This window comes from Euprymna scolopes, chromosome 5 (assembly GCF_053919585.1).
Source record: "Euprymna scolopes isolate OS-2025 chromosome 5, ASM5391958v1, whole genome shotgun sequence".
In the NCBI taxonomy this organism is placed as follows: Eukaryota; Metazoa; Mollusca; class Cephalopoda; order Sepiida; family Sepiolidae; genus Euprymna; species Euprymna scolopes.
The window spans coordinates 94433637-94461268 of NC_136486.1; the positions used below are offsets into that span (position 1 = coordinate 94433637).

At 33.0% G+C, this 27632-nt stretch overlaps 1 protein-coding gene across 1 annotated transcript in view; it reads right to left on the reverse strand.

Moving 5' to 3' along the window:
- The window catches only part of LOC145276926 (acetylserotonin O-methyltransferase-like), a 67199-nt gene that overhangs the window by 2368 nt on the left and 37199 nt on the right, over positions 1-27632 (reverse strand). Inside the window, exons 2-6 of the mRNA XM_080128400.1 lie at positions 18133-18301; positions 12741-12881; positions 8301-8657; positions 4980-5120; positions 1317-1439 (exon numbers count right to left, since the gene is read on the reverse strand). Coding sequence (XP_079984526.1) covers positions 1317-1439; positions 4980-5120; positions 8301-8657; positions 12741-12881; positions 18133-18301 — 931 coding nt within the window. The remainder of the gene's footprint in view (positions 1-1316; positions 1440-4979; positions 5121-8300; positions 8658-12740; positions 12882-18132; positions 18302-27632) is intronic.

The window sequence follows — 27632 nt, forward strand, 5'->3', positions numbered from 1 at the left end:
TAAGTTCAACCGTTATGACGACAAATATCGAAATATTGGCTAAAAACATTAATTCTTCACCCTCCACTGGGCTGTTTTTTTTTACAACGAAGAGTCGCTTTTTCGCCGATATTTTTCAAAATCATCACCTCTTTTTGATTGATTAGCCTTAATGTAAACGTTCGCCTCTTCCGGTTTAGCAATCGACAAAACGGCAAAGACGTCACTTTTTTCACGTTCTTTTCCTCGTTTGCGGTACGAGTTCGAGCCTGTCTGTCTGCACCCACTTTTTTTCCTTTTCTTTTTTTTTTTTTTTTTTTTTTTGCTTACCATACACCTTAAAACACCCGAGCAATGCTGGGCAAGCAGGCTAGTTTCAATTAAAAACGTAAGACCTGGAATTAATAAAATAGACTTGCATATTTCTACGTATATATAAAATATTCGCAATTACCCCTTGACCTTAAAAAACAGTTTACAATGAACTCTAAACGCAGGTAAACAAAAACAAAGTTATATTTTAAGATAGCAAATCTTTTTAATGTAATGTTTATAAATATTTTCAACGAGGATTTATTAAATGGACCCTCGGTGTTGGTGTTGTGTAGTAATTCATTTACAGCCGATGACATGACAAGGTGATTCTAAAAGCACGTGGTTAGAGGAAATAGCCTATTAGCATATGTTTCCCGATATCTGGAGATACTTTAAGTGAAGTTTGGAAGTTTTACTACTAGCAAAAATACTGCACACTGATGCACAATTGTGCTGACAAGATAGGGATGGGAATAAGTACACACTTAGGAACCTATTAGATAGGAACGTGCTTTTTGGACACTGTGGTAGATAGCAAGACCAGCACGATACACCAGCGCAGATTTCAAATCAATACTATATAGATGTTGGAAGAGTTGCAGTATAGGAGAGACTGGCAGGTATAAGAAGGTTACTAACCTGCTATATAGTTTCCACTTTCTTTACAGTTAACATAGAATTACCGTGTATTTGTATTAATCTTGTCTGTAGATATTATTGGCTTGAACGAATGGTTTATCGGAGAGGATGCTATTAACCATGACAGTCAATGTAAGGAAATGTCTTATTATTAAGCAAAGGGGACTTTTGTTTTACTAAGGTCTCCGAAATTATCAAAGCCTAAAGACTCCTTGAGGATAAAGGATAAATGAGTGTCAGGTTGGCAGGGGGACAACACCGTAATGGTTGGTAATGAAGATGTTGATTAGGTAAAATGTGATTATTTAAAAAGCAGTTTGTTTAGATCGAAATGGAAATTAGCTCTAAAGGTTTGAAATTGATCTATGAAATGAGTAACTTACCTGGTGGCAATTTTTTGTAAACTCTTTGCAACAGTGTATTAATTTGTACTTCTGTCATATCGTGGATCACATGGGACAAAAGATAAAGATCGGCGTTTGGAATCTCGTCTTCAAAAAAATTCCCTGAAAAAGAATAATAAAGTAAAACATTTATTTATCTTTATATCTATAAAAGTGAAATTGTGTGTGTGTGTGTGTGTGTGTGTGCATTTCCCTAACAAACAACTTTGTCAATTTTCAGTTAACAGACTCGAGATTTGACATAATAGATATTGAGATTTAGGAAAATATTTTTAATTGGTTTTCGGCTGTCAAAGGGTCAAAGTTCAACGATTTGACCTTTGAATACTCTACTAAAATCCTCCGCCAATATTTGATCTAAATACTTAAAACTTTAGATGGAGGTTACTTGGACATGGATCAAACGTTTTAATTTGATTTGAGATGATATCAATAAATGTTAAGTGGTCAAAATTGAGGCCAAAGTTTAAAAAAAATGACTTCTGCGGTCTCTACAAAATTACTTAGCCAATTTTTGGTTTAAACATTTGAAGTTTTTCATAAAGTATATTCAGACATAAGCCAAGTATTTTATCGGTTTTTGGCCGAGAATTTGGCTGCCACAGGGTCACATTTAAAAAAATATGACCTTTACGGTTTCTAGCAAATTATTCAGCCAATTTTGAGTGTAAACATTTGAAATTTCACGTAAAAGGTATCCAGACATGCAGCAAACTTTTTCATCAGATTTGGGGCGAGAATTTGGCTATCAAGAGATCAAGGTTGAAAGAGTTGACTTTTGCATACTCTACGAAATTCCTCCGCCAATTTTGGGCCTAAACATTTGAAATTTTAGATGTAGTCAAACTTTTAGACATGAGTCGCACTTTTAATTATATATATATATATATATATATATATATATATACATACATATGCACATAAAGTTATGAACAGTACATATGGCCCGAGCAAAGTCGAACTGGACTGTTACTTTATCTATATAATAATATGGGAAGAAATTTTTATATTCCTACGTATCTTATCACCAGACACCATTTGTTTTATCAGATTAGTATCGCTCGAGCTACTAAGATGAATTTAGCTCTAAATATGTAGTTGAAAAATATTTGCTTAGTATTATTATAGCTTATTGAACTTATTATTTCAAACTAAATATCATTACAAGTAAATTATGCAGACTGATGAAGAAAATAATTTAGCAAGAAAAAGTGTAGTATTTGTTCTGGTGCTACATTTTTCCTCTTAGCCCAATTATTCTGTCCTCATTCAATGAAGGAAAAATCCTTGTAGATTGAGGCAATATTTTTCCAATCCAGTATCCCCTTTTTATAGTTGAATTTTCTTTACCTTAAAACCGACCCCGTGTCTTACTTTGGCCTTGTGGGGATGTAAGTAAATAGGAAAATACGGTTCCACTCGTCTAAAACTGTGACTAATACACAATTGAATAATGTATAAAAGTATGTCGCTGTGTTTGTACCACGTGGCTTATAAAATCATCCAAACCTCTAAATCGGCTACTCCCATAAATATGAGCTTCCTCAGAAAGCAATATGATAATACCGAACATTTTAGGTCCGACAACGCAAGAGATCTTTCTCTATGTGATCATCAAATTCGTGTAAATGCAATAACAGAGGCTTGCCGGACTAACCATGTAAGCAGATCGTCTATTCTAACTTTATACTAATTACCATCACGAAAATCATAGGTGCACACTTTCTCCAACAAGCGTTGATAAAAAGTTAAACAAGTATTCAAACTGTTCAATGTTTACGGCTTACAATTTAATTTTGCCGGTGGCAGAACAATTACGAGTTTATTCATAATTTTTCATACAATGGTGTAAAACATTTATTTGAAACTTGCTGCTGTCCTTATAATTTAATTGTTTTATATCGAGGATTTTTAGTGTTTTATTCCACGTACACAGTTAAACTAAATAGTTTTTCCACTACTATTACTGCTACTATTACTAATAATAATACTAATACTTCTTCTTCTTCTTCTTCTTCTTCTTCTTATTATTATTATTATTATTATTATTATTATTATTATTATTATTATTGGCTCAAGGGAGATTTCATACAGGTCATAAAGGATTTCTCCTTGAGAACAACCTGTAGTGTTCCCTGGAAGCTGAGTGACAACAAGTCTCCCAAAATGTCCAGTACTCTCCACCTCTTTCGATAACATTTGCAAATGAGTTTCCATTATCTCAACAGCCGCTTACCATTGATTTCTTGCTAGCAGCGACCATTGGTCTGCACTGGAGTTTGAGTGACAATAAGCCTCCCCGGTACTAGTTCTCTTGGCATTTGTCTAGTGGAAGTCTGGTCAGCGCTCTCTCCCCAGTCTTTCCGTCCTCCTTGAGTCTTCTCGACTATTTATCATCATTCTCTCGAGAGAGGGTGATTGGGTAATGGGAAAGGGGATGGAGAACTTATAGATATGCAGCTTGAATGTTCTTGGTTCAATGTAACGTTTCGTGTTTTGTCTCTGCAGTAGCTCGTCTGGTCTGCCCATTAATATTATAATTATTACTGTTATCTATTATTATTATTTTTGTTATTGTTATTATTTATAACAATAATAAGAGTAAAGAATGAAAATACCGACGGCACATCCATTGGATGGTGCAGAGAGCAATGAAAACTTGGAAAGCTCACTAAAATTCCAGAGAAAACCAACGAGCTTTCCTTGCGAGAAAACGTGCTTGGTTGTATGCCAACATTGCACTTGTATGTTTAACATTTTACATACCTATATATAATATATTTATTGTTTGCCGTAGACAACCTATCAATACATGAAATGCATTTCCCTTTCTATACGTTTTAACAACACAGAAAAACAAAACTAAACTTAGCAGTCGGAACGTATGTCGAGATATAATTTAATTACTGTATCTACGCGTTGGCAAATTCAAGATAGTCAAAGTATACTTATTGAGAAACTTTCAACACATTTCTCTTAACGCTGGTTATTTTTAGTCGCGTGCAAGCGACTCTATGAGTCACTCCATCGGTTCGTCGGTCGGTCTGTCCGTAACACTTTTGTGCTTGGTCTTTTTGGTTAAGATCAAAGATCTGTTCTTAATAGATACTGTTCTTAGCTTTTCAAGCTTTTCTTGGCCTTTTGGCCAATATCAAAGTGTAATATCTGTTCTTACTACATGATGTACTTATGTTTGTAACTTTGTGATATAAAGTGGGGGATCACTTTTTTGTATTAATTTAATGTAAAATGATCACCCACTTTACAACCAGTCAGTCTCAAAGCCATTCAAGTCATTCTCCAGACCATTCAAGTTTTTTTTTGTAAGGATTCCAGTTATTTTTTTAAGCATTCAAGTCATTCTTAAGGTCATTGAATTCATCCTTAAGTTCATTAAAGTCATTCTAAGTCATTTACTTTTTATTTACTTAAGTAATTTCAGCCCATTTTTCGGTCATTTTAGTTTATCTTTAAGAATTTCAATTCAATCCTACATTCACGCATTCATTCCTTACACGAGAGCACGCGACTAATGGCTATTGGCCTTTTTCATATTACATACACATAACAGAATAAAATAGAACAAAATTAAGGTTTCTTAAGCGAATGAAACTCGAATATAGTAGTATACATTGTACTCACCTGATAAAAATGTCACCTGACCAGTGTTATTCTCTGGGTATAACTTTTTAGCAAGCTGCACAACTGGTGGGAGATCAAAGACTATTATATTCATTTCAGGATATTCACTGGCGAGTGTTCTACCAATTAAACCTGATCCGCCTGAAAATAATAGAAATAGAAAATGTATATATTATTGTTATAGCACACATTTTTGCATTTGCGTCATATTTAAATACAGGCGATAAACATTCTTTAAACTGAAAATATGAAAAAAAGAACTACGTAAAAGGTCAATATAGTTTTCTTTTAGCTAAACCGTCAAACTCATTTGGCATTATATTTTATTAAAGATATTATAAATGTTCCTTTTCATGCCTACATATAAATACCCACACATATGTACATATATGCATACATACATTTATATAAATACACATATACATACACATAAATGCACATATACATACTATATATATACACCCACATATATACATATATACATGTATATAAATACACATATACATATTATATGAATACACATATATATAATATATAAATACACATATACATATACATAAATACACACACATATATACATATATACATATATACATGTATATAAATACATATATACATCTACATAAATACACATATACATAATATATAAATACACCCACATATATACATATATACATGTATATAAATACACATATACATATACATAAATACATATATTCATACTATATAAATACACATATACATCTACATAAATACCCATATACATAATATATAAATACACACACATATATACATATATACATGTATATAAATATACATATACATAAATACACATATACATATTATATAAATACACATATACATCTACATAAATACACATATACATAATATACAAATACACACACATATATACATATATAATTGTATATAAATACACATATGCATATACATAAATACACACACATATTATATAAATACACCACATATATACATATATACATGCATATAAATACACATATACATAAATACACACATACATACTATATAAATACACATATATATATAATATATAAATACACATATGCATATACATAATACACATATACACAAAATATAAATACACCCACATATATACATATATACATGCATATAAATACACATATACCTCTACATAAATACACATATACATAATACATAAATACACATGTACATAATATACCAATACACATATGCATATATATGCATGTATTCACACATACACACACAAATATATAAGATTATTATATGCGTATCGCTGCATCACAGTAAAACAGTTGATGCAAGAAACTAATAGAAAATTTTTAATCGATACCTTGAATCCAATGCACTTATTGATGCAATACGTTTTAAAACTTCTGTTAATAGTAATTATTCTAAACTAAAGTAATATGAAAACAACTGTTACGGGATTGCTATCATTTCATTTTCAGTTTCATATTTTTAATTTTAACCCTAACCACTAAACATTCTTTAAAGTGTAAATATGAAAATAAAAATAAAATGAATACATAAAAAAGGGCAAGATGGTTTTCTTTTAGCTAAACCCTCACACTGATTTGTCATTTTATTTTATTAAAACGTTTTTGTACATTGTTTTGTTTTAGCGAATCTATTTTAGATCTATGCGGATAGTTAAACAGTCTGTTCTACATGTTCCTACGGCGAGCTCATTGGGAGTTAATGTACGCACAAAAGACAAAATATTTTCGTGTGATGGCTGGCCGTGTGAATAAGCATTCACCAAACGTCCCTATATGTTACGACGTTGTTCAGTGTTCAAAACTCATACTAGACTATTATTTTTGATGAATATAGTGTTCAACTTATTTCTTAGCCGATATCGATCATCATAATATATCTGAAATACGCACTTAGTCGTGATTGTTTTATTTTAATCTTTGAAAAAAATGTTTTAGTAAGTTTTTTTTTTTTTTTCTGTGGATAAATTTTATCGGAAAGCAGAGGTTATAAGTGTTAGCACCAATAATGTGTTGCGAGCTGTGGCGTAGTTTAAAAAAAAGGTACAACTTCATCGGTCGGGTAATATTAGAAATAGCTCTATCTCTATCGTCCGCAATCCAAACATGATGGACTAAGCTGTTTTCAGTCAGTTCACGTGACTTTATAGCCAACTAACCAATCAAGGAGTCAAACGTAATGGCTACCACAAGCATAAATATGTCAACAATCTCACAGATATATCTCTCTTTACTTCTGTTCTTCATAGGAATTGCAGCTACGTAAAGCCTAACTCTCGCTCATCATTTTTTCTGATATCTCAATTTGAAGTAAGAAAATATTTTTATTCTTTTTGAATAAACTGGCATGACAAAATCGGGTTAAGAAATCTGGTGTTAATCTATACTTCACATAGTATCTCTATATGATTAACAGGATTATCTGATCTTGCCTTCGTATTATATCACACTAATAGTTGTATCTACAATATGTTTCCCAACAATCTGTTATATTTCGTTTTTGTATCCATATAAAAACACACTACACCAGCTTTAGACAAATTATTCGTTGTTTTTTCTTTTAAATAAATTATTAAATTTGAATGTAATCGTAACATTATCGTTTATACATTACACTTTACATAAAACTATAATGAATTTTGTTAACGTAAAATTAGATTAATCTTCAGTTTTTTAATATATGACAATTTGTTAAGAATGTTAAGTGTTGCTAATATTACCAGCTTAATCCTTTAAAACTTGTAAATATATTAATTTACCTTATATATCTTTTATAAGTTTCTTTCAACTCCTAGTTAAATATATGTCTCGGTGTAATTTGAAAATCGATAGAATTTTAATTCATAATTAATGGTTTAAATTAATGAGTAATTTCTATAAATCGCCTATTGGACAGTAAAAATTGCCAACAGTACCAAAGTAATTATTTTTTTAATGTTTTGGAGTATTAAAAATATATTAAAACGTTTTATTTGTTTACAAAAAAAAAGAAAAAGAAAAAGCAAAACATATTCCGGTGCATTTAGTTTATTTGGCTAGTTATTCAATATACGACCGAATGAACGTCTAAATATTAACGCCATTAATTAAGCACAGTCTGTATTTTGCATAAGCACGATTTTTTAATATATTGTTGTGTTTATTTTTAAAATTAATACTTATAGAATTTGAAGGGGGAAATCATTTCATGATTACATTGGCAAAAATCCAATATCAACAAACCAATAAAGGAAAAAGTATCCCTTAAAAATGCTACATAAATAAATAGAACACTTATAATTAACTCGATTTGGGATTAACTTACCTCCTAAATCTACAGCGGTTCTGTGAGCACTGAGGTCGAATGCTTTCACCAACACCGGGGCACATGGAACGGTGAGTCCGTCCATCGAAAGCATTATCATGGAACTGCAGTCCATTAAGGGTTTGCTACCATTGGTTGGTTTGTCGGGATGAAGTCCGTTTGTGTTGTTCGGGACCATACCAGTGGTGCCGTTTGGCCCATTAGTACTGACACCATTCGAGCCTAGACTATTGCCATTCATTATGAGATTAGCTTTGTTATGGTTTGAATTATTGTTCTGTTTGATGTCTTTTGAGAGTGGATTGCTGTCGCCGATCTTCCCTGCCTTAATGTTAGCCATATCAATGAACGCTTTTCCTGCAAATAGACAAAAACATAGCATAGGGTTACCATCAGGATGGGCAACGTAATCGGTATTATTATCCTCATCACAATCAGGAAAAATAATAACGCTGCTTTTAATGTTTCTATATACATATCTTTAATTACTTACAATTGTAGCCACTTAGTTCTTTTTAATATGTTGTCCTTTTACTGTAAAAATAATTGTTAGTTAGATGTTATTGACAACATTAAAAGGAATGCCACTTTTTAAATGAATTTATTAAATACTAGACTTGCCGGGTGGTAAAATACGTTTAAATATATGCTAATTCATGCAGATTTTGTATTTATTATTACAGAATCAATTCTTTATGTAATATATATATATATATATATATATATATATATATATATATAGATAGATAGATATTCATATATATATATATATATATATATATATATATATATATTAATGATTTCAAAAATCTTTAAAAAAATGACTCGACGCCATCAGCTAGAATTGAAACCAAAATATTAAACGACTTGTAGTTTTGGTTGAATTTGTGCATGCGTGAAGCAAATATGTCGGAAAATTAAAATGAACATTTTGAATTCCAACTTGTCGACATATTTTTATACGCATTATGCATCCACCAAACAAAGATTTTACTTGTTCTAAACGATCTTTGGTGTTTGATTAGAATTTCCGCTTAATTTGGTGTGATATGAGCAGTAGTTGTAGAGTTTCTCCGGAAAGCACACATACAGATATATACTATTTTTTTTTTTAAATAGATGTTATTATTAAAATCGACGGGACGATATGCATTTAATATAATTTTGAAATAGTTAAAGTCGGAATTGTTTACCTTAGCTATATTAGATTAATCACTAATTACTCTTTTTTATGATGAGATAATCTCATTTCATTTAAATTTGAGTAAAATGGGATAACGTACGTTATCATCATCATATGGTGCTCTGCTTTGTATAAGCATAAACAGCTACGGCTCTGTATCCTCTCTATCTCGTGAAGCATTCATTAATTGAATTCATTGTTGCCCATCATTGTTGATGTTGCCCAGGTATTCAGACTCAACGTATGTTTCTCGCTGTCAACATCTGCTTCTTCTATCCATGATCTTTCCCGTGAAACTAACTTGACCTATGCCACCTTTGCTGTAGACATTACCCCTTAACCTCATTTGTCTTTTTTCGTTTTGTTCTTTTTAGAGACCTTTCTGCGTTTGTCATTTCTAATACGTCTTGGTTTGTTTCAGTGATGGGACGATTCCAATATTTCCCGATTCCGATACAATTACCGATTCTGATTCTTTATAAATATTTAAATATTTAACTATAAAAGTTTTTTTTTCTCCCGTTTATTGTACAAACGCATCATAAATGTGCGTATATTTTCTTAAACGTAAAACCACATTTGTGTGGTGAGGTGATCTAGAGGTTTTAGTCTTACTTCATGTTTAAATCTGTTAATATTTATTATTTATTATTACTACAACAGTGGAAGAATTTGTTTTAAACCAAAAGCAAATAAAAATATAATCAAATGGGATCGGTTTTGGCATCGGAAAATAGGCTCAATTTTTTTCGATTCCGATACCCCAAAAGCTCCGATTTTTTCGATTCCCGATTCCGATTCCGATTAATCGTCCCAACACTAGTTTTTTTTTTCCTTTTCTGTTCAGGATATCTTCAAAATTCTCCACAGGAACAAAGATTTTGTTGCTTCTAGTCTCTTGCTCGTGCTGTTGGTGATTGTCCAGCACTCATAACCGTATAAAAGAACATGCGGTGCATATGTCGGGAGTATACTGAAATTAGTGTCTATTTTTATGTTTTTGTTGGTCATGATTGATGACAATATCTTGAAAGGGTACTTTTGCTGTGGCTATGCGGCGCTGTATTTCAGTAGTGCACCTTTGATTAGATGTGATCCAGTAGTCAGATATTTGAATTTATCAAAAAAGTACGTACGAACCCAAAATGTTTGTTTGTTATATAAATTATTTCCTTAATCACGAATCGTCTCTTGACAGCTTCATCTGTGTCCAGAAAATATAGTATGACATAATATTAATAAGAATGTCATTGTTTTAAATTGCTCATATAAATCGAAGATACGTCTTCGATAATTTATCCGACGGAGATTTGACCATTGTGACGAATGTAACCTTGCAATCTGTCGGTATCAGTTATGGTTCTACGTAATCAGAAGAGATCCACCCGCCCAGTGTTTTACTTTTATTGCATTGAAAATATATTAGCTTATTGCTAATCATCGAAGTCATCTCTAATGGGAAATGTCGATGCGATTATTTGTTTTTATTGTCTTAGATTGCACCACATTTTATGTGTTGGCGTTTCCCACTCCGCCGTATAAATGTACAATAAATAACTGCTATGAAATGTAATAAAATTAATCTTCCACCGATGTGAATAGTTTTCATTTTTTGACACTATTTAAAGTTGATATTATTTTTTCTTTCAATATAACATTTTGTCAAACTGAAACAACGCGAACGCACGTCTGGCGGTTGTATCCAAATGACTGATAAAAGAAGAGAAAGTTCGAAATTGATCAGAGAAAAAAAAATTAAGAAAACGGATAATAGTGCTCAGAATGCTTTTTCTTTAAAGTTTTCCATCCAGGTTTGATTAGTTCTTTCTTGCTCTCTCAAAGTTTCCGTGTCATCTTGATCGTTGGTCCTTCCTTTGCGACTGTATTCTCTTACGTGGTAATTATTTCTTTATAAATCCGTTTTAGAAGAGGCCCAGTTTTAACGCATGAAATACTCTTTTGTAACGTTTACACACTTGTAAGGGACCCAACATGTTGTAGACTCCGTCACAAATGGGCAAAAATAAGGAATAGGAAATAAGTTCAACTCGATAATTCAGGTTAAATAATAAAAACGGTTATTTCAACCTCTTTTATATGATCGGGATCTCTAACGTGATCCTCGGTTTGTGCACACGTTCGTATTTTATAGTCTTTTTCTTTTTCTTTGCCATGACCTCACTTTGCACACGGCTCGGTCATCGTGTACAACTGCAGTATGAGGGTATGCGCTTTTTTTACACAGGTATCATCACATTATCAAGGCCAAAATGCTACTAGAGGATAACGGTTAAAGAGTGTACAGTAGAAATTGGACAATATAGTAATCATTAGTAATGGAAATTCCGTAAATTTGTTAACTTATATGGAACGGCTCGTCAAGAACTTGTTTACGTTAGACTTGAAGACAACCATATTAAGTCAGCCGGAAAGCAGGAAAACGGAAGACAATTCCACAGGCGTGCACTTCTAAGAAAGAAGCTTTGTTCATGGAATCTACGTTTAGGTAGAACTAGTCTTTCATATCGAGTGGTTTTTAAACATGGTGTCAATTTTGTTTTTTTTACTATCGGACGCGACTGGATATTTTTTCTTCCGCGTGTTTTTACGCATTTACTTTTAAGTTGACGCGTTTTTGTTTCATAATTTATAAAACAGTTTCACAACATTAAAACTAAACAGGTCGGTTCGAAATTAAATTTTTTATTGATTTTGCAACCAATTATATATTTCGTTTTATCTGTTTATTATATTGCATAAGTGTTAGCAATTTCAATACAAGCTAAGCATTTATACTACTGTTACATTCGAATGTAAATCCATCCGACCACTGGAAAATATTACAAAAGGTCTAAAATTTCAGGATTAGAAAAAAATCAGTCAACAAAGGTTGATTTATTGCTAGAATGTTGCCTGTTCGTCCATTATAGTTGATGAAGACAACGAACATCACTGATGATGCTATGAACTGCGCGTGAATGTTTTGGTGGCAAGAGTTTCACAATCTCAAATAACATCTATTCTGGGTCAGCACTATTTTATTCCAGTGACAAGTAAAAAAAATCAGGACAACTTGAAATAATGCTGAGATAAGAAAAGGAAACATACATCATATTATTTCCAAATGGTCACCCATATGGTACTGCACAGGTGCATCATTGCTTAAAATTCGGTTATCTAACGAGAACCCATGTGTCAGTGTGATTATGCCGTATATGCATATTTATAAGACGTGCGTAAAAAAAAAGTATATTTACCTGTTTTCATTGTGTTTGATAAATTAGACAAAATAGGAAGGAAAACATTAAATTCAGTCATTGCACTGGCTATCAAGGCAGGACGTCTTGATCGGGTCAAGTACTTTGTGGTTCCGGGTTTGTTGCTGTATGCTGCGCTGCCTGTAAATATTAAAAAAAATGCTTCTTTGTTAATAAAAATCGACCTTCTCAAAGTGGAAAAATCTGCTCTGCTATGCATGCACATGCGTAGCGTACTGTAGTTATTAACAATAAACATGACATACAAAAAACTTATTCGATCAGTCGACTTCCGGTTAAAAATGATTCTTCATTTCAGGCTTCATATTATCGAGAGAGAATTTGAATGCATAATAAAGGGAAATTTGAATACCTTCAATACACTATTCACTAGGACTTTTAGTCTCTGTACAAAGGTTTGTCAGGTCGGCTTGACACGAACATATTTCGCACTACAAGTAAATATTGACCAAATATCATAAATAATAGCATTCTGTATCCGGAACTAATTCCCCGTGGAATGATTATATACTGACTCATACAAAGAATGGTGCATCTTCTCTTAGAGAGTAAAGTTAAAACTGTTTGAAAATCACTCAGAACAAATGAAGTTTAGTCTTGGATTCCACAACTAGCATCCGCCACATTTGTTGCGATTAATTAGTGTTTGTTCAAGACAATGTCTATTTGAGACGTCGTGTTGTTACGTTGTGTGTATGAATACAGTCTATAGCGGCATAAATGTTGAATTGTGGGGTTTATCTTTTTCTGTATATTTATACACGTGTAAATGCGTATGTATATACTTCGTTGCATTTAGTTGATCGTCTAGTGTGTATATTTTAACATTTTTGCAACAGTTCTAACAGGAAACGATTGACGTGGACGTATCGAAACAGTTGTAGACACACAGTTCTTTTTAACAAATGTAAATAACACAACACATACCTGAATTATTTACGCACATTTATTTTCATGATCCAGCGGGCATATTCAGAACTTACATATTGTTACATGTTGGCTGCCTGAGATTATGCTGCCCCCTGCGCCATGGAAAAACCAACTCCTCTTTTTGAGACGTCCGTTCTCTCTGATGTCCAGCTAACGACTAACTAGAATCTTCCAAAATCTATATTCCATCACGTGTCTCAGTACTTGTCTCAAACCAACAGCTTATGTTACCCCAATCTAGTTATTTGTTTATGCAAACCAAAAATCATGTTTACATCTATTTTCTATTTTCACATTCCTTTTACAATATTATATTATTTGCCAATCATTTTCTCTAATTTAATTGTTTATTTTTCTAATCATAATAATTGATCCAGCGACCCCCATCGCTCGAATAAACTAGTAATAATAATAATAATAATAATAATAATAATAATGTTTTGACCCTTGACCCTGCTTGCCACAGTTAACACAGATACTACGCTATGATCATAGCCGAAAGGGCCATAACCTTACAGTGCAACTGCTTGACATTATATTTTTGGAAAATAAAAATACAGGTAATATCTTGTTCAAGCATTTTCACTACCTGAAAATTACATATTTAAATATCAGGAAGTCATTTGGGTAAATAGTTTCTTTGCTTATTTGTTCAATTTTGTATTTTAATCTTTAATGAAAAAAGATCATCGTTATTTTGCCCAGACATGCTGTTTACTGAGGGATCGTGGAAGATGATGAAACATATTACCATGAGATTGCCACCCTGCAGGACAAAAGATTCGACTTCAACTCCAATGTAAACAAATACTTGTTTACTCGGCGTCTTTAGCAAACAAATTTTCTTCCAATTAAATCATCGTTTACAATCCTCTTAAAATCCTCTGAACTCATTCAACTGACAGTCTAATTAACTCTCATCTTCGAATGGCTTTTAAACTTGATACGGAATAGCATTTAATTAAATAATAATTTAATTTCAACATTTAAATTTTTATTTCAACATTTATTGTAATTCATCTAAAATGGCATCGTTATTTAAAGAACTACTACACCTCTGAGAATATTTTTCTTGAGTTCTTCAATCATAGACGATCATTTAAGGTATTTTAAACTGAGAATTGCAATCGTGAAATTTACAGAAACGCACGCGCTATATATACCGAGTCATGTTTTAACCAATGAAAGATTACCAAAAATTGATATACTTGTAAAGATTATGGCAAACCGAAACTAGCAGACACCTTTGAAATGATGGATTCCCTTAATAGCTTTATAATAATACGATAATTACTAAGCAAACGTTACAAAAAGAAACGACCGCTGAAATGCTTGTGTTATGTTGATTCATCGGACTATTATTCTCGTCTTGGGTTTTATTAACAAAACATTTCGGTCGCTACAACCTAAGACCTTATTTGGCCTGTTGAAAACATGCTTCTCTTCTATACTAAGGAAAAGAGGATTGGCTCTGCATTACAAGAGTTCGACCGCGGATTTGGATGGGTCTGTATATCATGAAGAAAGTTCAATCTTCAGGAGTCACTAAGATATTTGGTTGTTTTCTTTTAAAGGCTTTCCTATGACTCAATTTTTCGGAATATCTATGCTATTGTTAATATTAATAAAAAAAATAATGTTTTACGATACAGAGGATTGATACCCACACGTATTTAAAAAAAAAAACACACACACACACACAATGCAAGGAGGGCGACTCCGAGTAAAAAAAAAAAAGATTGCTTTGGGTGAAGTTATTACCTTGTGATGGGCATATGTCTTGTTTTTTTCTTTTTTTGTGTGATTTTGTGATTGGGGGTGTCCAAATGCAATTTAATTCTATAGTGGGACGGCTAATGATTTTGTTATTTTCTATCATATGTGCCGTCACTTTCAGTTTTCTGATCCGCCATCTTTCTTCTATAATCAGTATTTTGACATCATCCCACATTGCAGACTGGTTACCCCCTTATTCTGTATGTACAGCACCCGATATTGCGAATGATATCTGTAATGCTTCAAATATCAATTAAACTTTTTTAATATAAAAACGAAATGTTGGGCACATAAAATAACACGGGTTCACTCTAGAGGTGTCGCACTAGCTTTCTTCAAAGGAAGGATGTCCAAGTGTCTATTAAATTCACAGGCAGCCTCCAAGAGCGATGACGGCGTCAGATTTTTACAGTTCTTCCAAGGAGGTGTCATGATCTTCATACACACAGTGCTTTCTATGCCAATACGTTCACCCATATGGAACTGACTAGGTTCCACGTGGCTTAACTTTAGTAAACCGGTGTCTCAACGGGATTGCGCCGCATATTACACATCGTGGATAAATGTAATAGTACACGGACAAATTCCGTAATAAAACGATACAGATTCAAAGGGAATTAACGAGATTTCTTTCTATACAATCTTCGTTCTTTACATCTAAATTGCACAATTGAAAATATAAATAAATAAAAGAATCTTTGTTATCGCGTCAGCACAGAAATAGTTGAATTGAATATTTTACCATTCAGGACCTGTAAACAAATTATTACCTACTTAGTTAAACTATTTCTCTACAGACCCAGTAACAAAACATGTTATTTCAATAAATGTAGAGTAATCAATGGATTTAGATGCAAACAGTGTATCACTGAAAAATCGTGAATTCCTGCATTTTAATCTGTATCGTTTAATTGCCGGGTTTATCAGTATACTATTAAAACATTGTGGTGTTTTTGAGGTTGCGTATTTGTACGCAAGCAAACACGTGTGATTGGTTGACAAATAAAAATAGCCATAGTCCATCTTACTTAGGCAATGGTTTATACGATGTCAACTCAAACATTCAAGTCTCCCGTAATGTTTTTAACTTGACATGTATTTTGAAAAAGTTATAGAAATATGCATAACATAATAACATTAAAAAAAACATTGCATATATAATAATAAACGGTCAGAAAGACCAGAGGAGTGTGAAATTGTTTTTACTAAATATTGCTATCTATACAATCCATTATAGACTTTAGTTTTGTCTTTGACATAATTTTAATAATGTGTCAGTTATGATTTTACGTATTATCATTCTTAGGTAACATGTCGGTTGCAATTCTACGCAAAGTATGATCGCAACAGGATTAGAGCTCAATCACATTTGTAAAAATATACGTCAGTGTGTAAAAAACATATTTCTAGGAAAATTGATAGGTTGCCGATGGTCAATTAAATGGCCATGCAAATATATTTTTATATATGAACATCTTAAGTTAGCAAAAGAATATATAGTAGTCTTCTTACACATTTTATTTTAATATTTAAACTATTAAAGAAAGCGAAGGTACCGAGTAGAATTCCGAGGGGGTAAATCTCTTGATCGTATCCTGGTACTGAGAAATATCATGAGAAAATAGTTTGATAAGAGTTTTCTCCGTTTTGTTCCCGAAGATATCGATCCACGCAACATCTCTTTGGATGGCATTGGAACCATGTGTTACGTCTTGTTTACGTAATAAGTGTGGGTGAGTTTGAAATCTGTCTGGTTTACTAGTGCTCAATAAGTGTCTTTTGTATGGTTTCGTTTTAAGTAGTCACATTTTAATTTTCTTAATCATGATCCAAATGAATACGCGTCTCAGAACGGGCAAAATTATTTTCACAAAAAGACAAGTCATGTGTCAATTGTATGCCCTCTTACGAGGATTAGGATAAGACTATAATGATACTAAACCATATGGTTAGAATATTTATTGTTCTTTGCTAAAATCACTTATATGTCTGAGTTACTTCAAATAAAGTTTACAATTTAAGGCTAAAGTTTACAGTTTAAAAAAGTAATTAGAATCATGGAATTTTATTAATTGATTTTTAATAGATGTGAATTTGATTTCGACAAAAATCTAAAAATCTGATTTTTAAAATGAGTTTATATCCATAAATACCGTTTAAGATATCCAAAATAAACTGTGAGTTCGAGAATATTTAATAACTTAGTCCTTTTACATATTGTTAAAATTTCACAAAATTCAAAGGAATCTGAATTTGCCCGAAGGGCTATTACCTCACTTTTACACTCTTTACTTAGAACTAAATTAAAGTATATACAGCTCACATTATCACTCTGACACAAAACAATGTGTTCAGAAGTCTGTAAGGATCATTTACTTAGTATAGGCGTTAGCCTTGTGCTTACACTTATAAAAATAAGCGTATATCCCGATATTAATATACCAATGTGCATAGGTCAGAAGTTCGCACTTCAAAATATATTGATAAGCTTTTCGTAGGATTCAGTTTGGAACTTTATCATTTTATCAGAGTAAAAAGTATTTTTGTCAATAGATCGATAACCAGAACAAACATATTTAATTAATATTGTCATGTTTACCATGCAAATGCTACCGATAATATATCGCATGTCTCAGTTGTGAAACTCGTTCATAGTGATAATTACCTTTGTGTTCCGATTTTTCTAGTATGCTTAAAGATACTAGTGTGTTGAGAAAACGTTCCGTCATGGATTTATCATAATTGAATTTCCGAGCGATCATGGCAGCGGGTAATGGTTCGCCATTAGATTCGATTTCGTCAAATAGACCAATTTCCAAGCCATGCATCAGGATCTGACAAAAAGAAACAAGAATAAAAACGTGAAATTTAGCATTTTTAATTTGGGTGTTATGTGGAGGAATTCGACAAACAGAAAATGTAAATCGACATTTTTTTTTGAGGGTGGTCACATTTATGGAATTCACTGACTGTGGTTTCATTGTTTGAAAACATAGCAGGGTTTGGTTCGTAATATGGAACAAGACTATTTCATAATGGATTATCAGTTCACTTCAATTTCCGGATCTTTGCTAAGCAGGAGAGAATCGGTGACAAGCAAGATACGGATCATCCTTATTAAGGTTTTTCTCCCTCTAAGATAAATGGTAAACCTCCAATTTCCATATATTTAGAATATTTTGATTATATTTTGAATATAATCTTATGTAATCATCGGACATACCGAAAGTAGAAAATATTATAAATAGATATGGATTTGTTGAAGATAGTCATTGAATCGGTCTTAGTAAATATTGGTCCAAACGATATTCTGAAGGTAAAAAAAAATGAGCACGAGAGAAAGAGAGAGAGAGAGTGAGAGAGAGAGAGAGAGAGATGAGGAAACAAAAAGAGACAAAGAAACCCGGGTCGTACAACACAGAAAAAAAAACGAGTATATGAAAAATCAAGTGTTAAATTACGTTATATGTTTAATAGCAATTATTTTATGCCCAAGGAATATATATTAATTGATGTCTAATGATTATCGAGAAAATAAATTTCAGTGCATCTGACTTTTACTGAAGGGATACCGCTCCTTTCTTCCCTATTGTCTTGGTGATTCTTACCAGGGAATAAAACAGACAGTTTTGTGTAGCTTAATTGCAAACGTATCAGTGCATGACTTCCAGCGGAATAAGCTTATAAGTGAATATAATGCCAAACAAATTCTGAACGCTTAGCATTAAAGAATAAACTCTTTTAGTACTTTTGCAATTTATGGACCATGCCGGTTTTAATACAATTTTATAGTTAATTTTACGCCAGCTTTCGTTTAGTAAATTACTAGTCTGAGTGGCCGGCGTTGCCCAGGTGTTTGAAGGTGTGTATAGAGCAGCTTAAAAGAAAAAAAAAAAAGGTGTGTTAGGAAGACAGGCTCGAATCCGCGACGCGGAGGCGGGGGAAAAAGTGTATGCGTGTATAAGGGTGTTAGTTGAGGGGGGGAAGGAAAATTGCGAGCGCAAACAAAAATAAAATAATAAAAAAACAAAAACAAAAGGAGTAGTAAGAAGGCTCGAACCCATAACGCGTCAGAGGAAAAAGATGAAAAAATACAAAACAGTTTTACCGATGTGCCTACCGGGTGTTGTGACGTCACGGACGGTCGATATACCGCCTTTTATGCAACGTCGAGAGTTTAATGACTTGCAAAAAATGTCAGCGATAAAAACCGACCCTCCCTGTAGATTAGTGCCCAATTGAGAGTGAACGAATTAATTTTTTTTTGCCAATCTTTCGATATTTATCGTCCGAAGGGTGGAGCTATAAAATGATACCAATCTGGTGAAAATCCGTCGCCTCTGTCGAAAGTTTTAGGCAGATATACAAACATAATACATACATACATACATACATACATACATTTAAACAGGCAGGTGAGATTTATATGATAGACTAAGTGAAAGTCCAGGTCTCCTAAAACTGATCAGGCCATACCTCAGTTGAGCTGCTTCGGTTGCTTGGGGACTGAGTAGAAAGTACCGGTCAAGAATCTATTCATGACAATCAATCCGACAGGTGCGGGGCTAGGAACTGGCCCAGTACCTATCGGACTGAGGTGTGCCGCCTGGGTATTACAAAAGAGGTTAACCTTTTTAGGACTTTTCATTCGACTTTCGGGTGGGCAAGTTTATTGCGTGTTCTGACCGCCCTATCGAGGAATGCCGATAGAGATGCCCAGGCAATTTTTGCTAGGCCAGAGTATTCTCCCATTATGGCCAGTGGCTAGACATTCTCACTTACTGACCTTGTGTCATGTCATGCTTATTTGGGCAGCATGTAAATATCTACTTCAGATCGACAGAGCAAATTATGAAACTGCCGGTGGTATTTGGGCATGAATTGAGAGCCCAAGTTGACTAATTGATTTTGACGATCAAGGTATATGAAATGAATAGACTGAAATTTCACGATTAAGAAAACCATAATGCATCAAACTATGTGATTTCTCAAATATACAAATATTTGAATGATCCTGGGAAAGGATTGACGATTTTGCATGCAACTTTGTGTAGCTAATTTTAAGGGAGCCTTCCGACCACCTCGACTATTGTCTACCATCTTACTTACTAATCCTAAAATAAGGTAGAAAAATCCAAAAGACGGCCACGTAACACAATAACCGACCAGAAGCTAGTTATCTTTCTTGCTTTGCCAAAAGATAACGCTAATTGAACGCGAAAATTAAAGAACAAAAATAAAAATAAAATAAAGTGGAAGAAATAGGAACGAATTTGACAAAAGTACGCTCAAGATTGACATTTTATTATGTACGAATTTTAATTTGTTTATATTACTTTCCTATTTTGTAGCAGGTTAGCAACATAGTCAAGTGCTGGTGTGATGAAAGTCTTTCTGTACAACGAACTGGATTCGAACTTGACACGCCCAGTTTTCAGTCAGTGTCGTTAAACAATTAGCCAAGATCACTCGAGAACTGAACTTTAATCAGTCATGGTCGATACTCATAGTTAAATATTTAAGCACGATCTCATTTTTTGTATTAGAATCTTCTTTCTGGCTAAAATGTTTTTCCCTTTTTGTTATCTGTTCTTAGTGTTTTCTTTTTCTTTGTGGAAACATGTTATTCTCGCGATTTGTCTCTATACAAAGATTGTTAAAAAGGGGGCAGCGTGTAGACGTCTCTAGGAACAGCAGCACATTGTTTGTTTAAGGTTCGTAACATAAACATACAATATGTTGCACTTACTAAAAAGAAGTAAAAGCCATGGGAGAAACACAGATGAAAACGGAGGTGTGTAAATACATGATTATCATAGGATAAAATACGAGATTGTTGAACTTTATTGCTTTTACATGCGTGCGTTTTATTGATGTCACTCGCCATTTTATTCTTTATATATTGTATTATTACCAGACGGTTTATGCCCCATTAAACGTATGTGTAGAGTTATTCGACTATATTTCATATATATATATATATATATATATATATATATATATATATATATATATATATATATATATATATGTTACATACTGCGTTATTAAGATGACGGCTTATATATTTGTTGTGGTTCATATTAGTAAGAGGCTTAGAGTGTTCATGTTATGTGCAGATATATCGCATATATAAAAAGTGGCGGGATACATATTAATACAGTAGAACCGACAGAATGTAATACACAATGCGAAGAGATTTGATATATAGATAGATAGACCGAGAGATAGTGCGTTTGACATTTATACTCTTTGACATTTCTGTGAATGGGAGTGTTTCTATAACATTGACACATATATTTCTTTACCTATTTTTGAGATGATGATTTTCACAAAGTTCTTATAATATATATTGAAAATACCTTTTCTGTTGAATAACATAACACGAAGACACATATACAAAAAGATGAAGTTGTTCGCTTATTCTATTCCGACCGGTTAATAGCTTTGCATCAAGGAATTCAAGTCTTTGCATGATTCTTTCTTCTCCCCTTCGCTTCCAAGGTTCCATGTCAGCTCTGTCTCTGACTCCTCTCTTCTCCCCTGATTAACTGACTGACTTACTCTATGCCAGGCTCCCTATATTGAAAACTCATGACGTTATTGCATGACCAACACGTGCATATCATACTCGTGGCCTGACATACTTCCTCTAACCTAATTTTCCTAACCCACTTTACAAATATGTTTAATAATTTCCATTGCCCGTTTTTAAATTCCTTATTTTAATCAATTTCATAAACAGAAACAGAATTACATCATTGCATTTCTTTTTCAATAAACAAATATCTAACTATTTTATGTGAACTAAACAATGGCAATTCTACATTCCATTTTTCAATAACATTCTGTATTTATTTTAGTTTATGATCGGAATTCTCAATTCCAAATCTAGATTCGCAAGTTCGAATCCTCGACTATCCCATCTCATATTTACTCACTTACAAGAATAAGCTGTTATTCTTTAACACACACACACACACACACACACATATATATATATATACATATATATATATATATATATATAATGAGAAACATACAAATATATGAATGTTTCCGATTAATAAAAAGCTGACGAATAGAAGAAATATAGGTTATTAGATGCCAAATATAAGAGTTTTGTTTTAATCTGTTGTCAGTTATTGAAACTGAGTTTTGTATTTTCTTTTAAGATAGCTAACAATGAGTTGTTTCGATTAGTAACTAACTTTCAGAACTTTAGAATTCGTTTCTTTTTTGTGAGTTCAAATCGTATTTACTGTGATTTAAAATATTGAATTAAAAGTGTCAATTTCAATTCTATTAGTTTTTGTTTTGTGTCATGAAGATCACAGACATTTGCGCGAAGTTTAATTTTAGTTGCTTGCGATATCAGTAGCTAATGGCGAATTTTTTTTACATTATGAATTTGTTCAATTGTATTTAAAATACTCATAGATACACGCAATACAACATTGATCTATAGTTGTTGTGTGCGCGTATATATATATATATATATATATATATATATATATATATATATATATATATAATTTGTTTCGACATAATCGCTTAGACGCACCAGTTCTCGTCAGATCACCGAAGTTAAGCAACATTGAGCCTGGTTAGAACCAGATGTGTGACCATTTGAGAATTCTATGCGCTCTATGTGCTCTCCGCTTATCTCGGCATTTGTTCCCAGTCGTGTTGTACATTTTCAGTGTTGGACTTAACACTGAAAATATATAAATGTAATACATTATATTTAATATATATATATATATATATATATATATATATATATATATATATATATATATATATATATATAATAAACATATATAGACAGGCACAAAGACAGAAGTATTTACGTATATATCTGCGTGGGGGTTTTCCAAGATCAATATAGTCAATTAGCATAAATGCTATCAGTTCCTCACACGCACAAATTTATATATATATATATATATATATATATATATATATATATATATATATATATATATATATATATAATCAATAACATCTGGAGGGGCTGTATGTTACTTTTATCGACTAAAGACCCACGCAATTGCGACGTAGTTGTTTCTGTCCGCAGGTGTTTTATATATATATATATATATATATATATATATATATATATATATATATATATATATATATATATATATACTAGAATGAATGGAGACTCGACGTTGCCTAGGTTATTGCCTACTATAGACGCACTCTTCGGTGCAACGCGCGAAAGCATCACATTCCTCCACCTAGTGACTTTATTTACGATAGCATGTTGTCTACATTGCACTGTAGATATCCTACGATTTTATGCGATAATTTTTTCATATAATAGATTCAATTGAAGATTACAATGCAAAAGATGGAGTATCATGGTTCAATTGTGTTCTAAACAGAAACATTCGTTTTGAATGCGCTACTGTTGATTTTATGCGCTAGACCTCTTTGCATGTGCCGTGATGAAACTTCTAAACTGCACTTGTAATGTTAGGCTGTATCACAGTGTGAACTTTCGTCAAAATCAGACTGTTTATTTTAATCAAAGTTTTCGATAAACGATTTTTTATATTTATCCGAGGCATCCCGATACAAAGCTTTTTTAAAAACACTGCCAGACATGAAACGTACATTTGCGTGAAATAAAAAGAAAATGGACTCTGTCTATCCTGAGTCCATGAAAACCGAATTCACATAAACAGAAAAGATGGCTCATATATATACATATATATATATATATATATATATATATATATATATATATATATATATATATATATATATATAGTTTAGTGGAAATGGTAATTAATAAAAACTGAATAAAGTGCTCAATACTATTGTAGAGCAAATATGCGTTTTATTTTTTATTACCGTATCTTTCTGTTGAGTTACATTATTGTTTCAGCTACCCAGCCGTTTTTTTTGGCCGTCTGTAGCTTCCTCAGACTTATACAAAAATGTTCGTTATTATGGGATGACAGAGTGAAAGAGTGAATGAGGTCAGGGAAGGGGTGCGAGAAGGGCGAAAAAAAGAGGAAGGGAACAAAGGGGAAAGTTGGGAGGGGTGCTTGGTATTACCGACATACCAAGAACCTCCTCCAACCTTCCCCCTTGTTCCCTTCCTCTCTTGCTTCCGCCCTCCTCGCACCCTGACCCCATTCACTCTTTCACTCTTTCATCCGATAATAACGAACATTTCTGTAAAAGTCGGAGGAAGCTACAGACGGCCAAGAAAACGACCGGGTAGCTGAAACAATAATGTAACTTAACAGAAAGATACGGTAATAAAAAAACGTATATATATATATATATATATATATATATATATATATATATATATATATATGTGTGTGTGTGTGTGTGTGTGTGTGTGTGTGTGTGTGTGTGTGTGTGTGTGTGTGTGTGTGTGTGTGTGTGTTGATGTATGCGCCTAATTCTGGCTTTCGTTGGATAGAAATAAATCCAATAGGTTGCTCAATTATTTAATCATAAGAGCGTAACATGTATTAAACATAATTGCTACATATAGAATTTAAGGCTTTTTTTCACATGAGGAATTAGGAATCCCACTTCGGTAAATATCAATAGACGATTGACGAAGAGAAGCGAGTGGTTTTCTCCTGTGCTCACTCTACTAAGGTATCGATTTGGTACAGACAGTTACACGGGTGAAATATTATAAACAAATAATACAGATGTGTATTTTATTAATTGTCCACAACTTACCATGAACAGGGTAAAGTTTGGTTACATTTTCAGGCGGATCATGAAAGAGTACACTGACAGGATTCAGAACAATGATTAACTCAAAAGACGATATAAAGTATGTTTGATTACACTGAACGTGAAACGATCTGTCTGTAGGAAACTTTTGTATGTTTCAATCGTAGGAAGTTGTTGGAAAATTATTTTGTTCATGGGAGTTCTGTTTCATTTTAGGTACATAGTACAGCTGTGTTTATAATAAGATGAGATCGAGCTTAGGTTTTACAAAGGAGTGGTGTCTTGAAACTCCGGCGATAACTTATCAGGGAAATATCGAATAGAGAAGAGAAACACCATCAACATCGTAACTGTGAGGAAGTGTTGCAGGCGAGATACGTAATTATCTTCCACTAGATTTTGAACCAGATTTTGTATTCTGACAACGCAAGGTAAGGATGGTCTGGATGGCACTTCCAAGTTTATAGCAGTACTGCTGTTTCTTAAACGCAAGGTAGAGTAGCAAAAACCAAGAATTACTTTCAATGTACTTTTTTTCTGTTGATCAAAGTGTAGTATCTGTTCTGATGATGCACTTGTAATTGGTCCTTCCTCAATGTAGGGGGAACACTTCATACCGATACGATTACTATTTATTTGGATACTGGCAGAGTGCCCCCTTTTGGGGGATTTGGTTTTCCCCCACATTAAAAAAGCAACCTTGTGTCTAATTTGCTTTCGTGGGGAAGCAAATAAATACTATATGTTCTTCAAATGCTTCACTACACTTTTTCGGTCTCGGTTAATGGAGAAGAAATCCTTCATGACTGACACATTTTTTTATTTTTTTATTACTGACCAGAGTGCCCCTTTTTTGGGGGAGAGGCTGGTTCACCCACCCACCCACACACATTAAAAACGAACCTCATATCTAACTCTGCCCTCGTGGGGAGGCAAATAAACAAATGAAAATGTGCTGTGCAATCCCCGGCAGTAATAAACGTTTGATGGAAATCGTAATAATAATGTTACAAGTGCAATAATTTGTCATCAACGAACCTAACTGCGAAGTATATGAACTTTACTGTCGTGTAGAAAGATTTGAAAACAGAGAGTTGAATTATTTTCATAATTGAGATTTGAGGATTGGATTTTGGAATTTATTGCAGTTTAAATTGCAAGTTAGTAATACGCCAGGTAAGGTTCAAATAAATCATAATGGTGGAATCAAAGCCGAATTTATATAAGTAAATAAAATATAGGTTAGCATATTATGTATATGTTTAGAAGGTGTCTAGACTACGAGACTGTTTACGTCAGACGAACATTTATAGCTAGTAACATGACACTTTTGTAAGATAGAGATAAAAATGAAAAGTTGAGAATATATATAAGCACACCCACACATAGGTGTGTGCGTGTGTATGTGCGTGTGCGCGCGTACGCGCGTGTCTACTTTGTTGCGTTCTGTTTTAAAGGCTTATGTTATTTTCGGTTGAAGTTTTTCAATCTCTACATCTTATCTTTCGTGTTTCATTTTTTTGCCGACTGAAGTAGTCTATTTTATTACTAAACTTCGACGATTTCCGCCCACGCTCAGAATCCCTTCCAATTATATCGACGATAACATCTCATCTTGTCGTCATTTCTGACGTGGGTTCTTTAAGCCAGGATGGTTTACTAGCCACTAATGCGGACTATTTCCATGCTTATACTTACGCTACTACGCGAGACGGATTACCACTCTTTCAACTTTGATAATTTCAAATAAAACCAGTTGTTCAATGGATTTTATATGATGAACCGTGTTTCTTAAGTTCTGTTTTAAGGAAAAACATTAAGTACACCAATTTTTACATTTGTTTGTAAAAGTCACAGCTTTGCACAGCGAAAACGTCATTAAAGATTGTCAGAGACGAACAACACCTTAATCGGATTGGAAATGATGAGTTAAATAGTTTTTTTTAAGTACAAGTTTGATAAGAATGTATTAACATTATATTATAGTCAGCTGATAAGCAACCCCATTTAATCGTATTCCATATATTGGAAGTTCTTGGGAAGACACTTTGTTCATTATTAAGTGTTTCGTTTCGTCCACACTTGTTGTTGATGAACGAGTGATTATTGCGAATATTTCACAATCGAAGGAAGGATAGATTTAAGCTCAGTTGTGCTACGACCATGTGTCGAGAAGCGTTGTACATTGCTTCTACGGTGACGTTTTTCGGGCGTAGGCTTAATAATACTGATTAAAACATGATTCACACATAATTTCAAGCGGGCATTTACAGCAAACCGTCAAAGAATTTAATTGAAGAATCAGTTTAGAGCTCATTTTTCGAACTGTTTCGAATAGTTACACTACGTCACAAGTACTAGAAAAAAAAAGTTGAAATACATGCGGATATGGAATACTGTTGCGACATCGAAACGGAAGCTGTTAGAAAAAACTTTCCTTCCTTGACT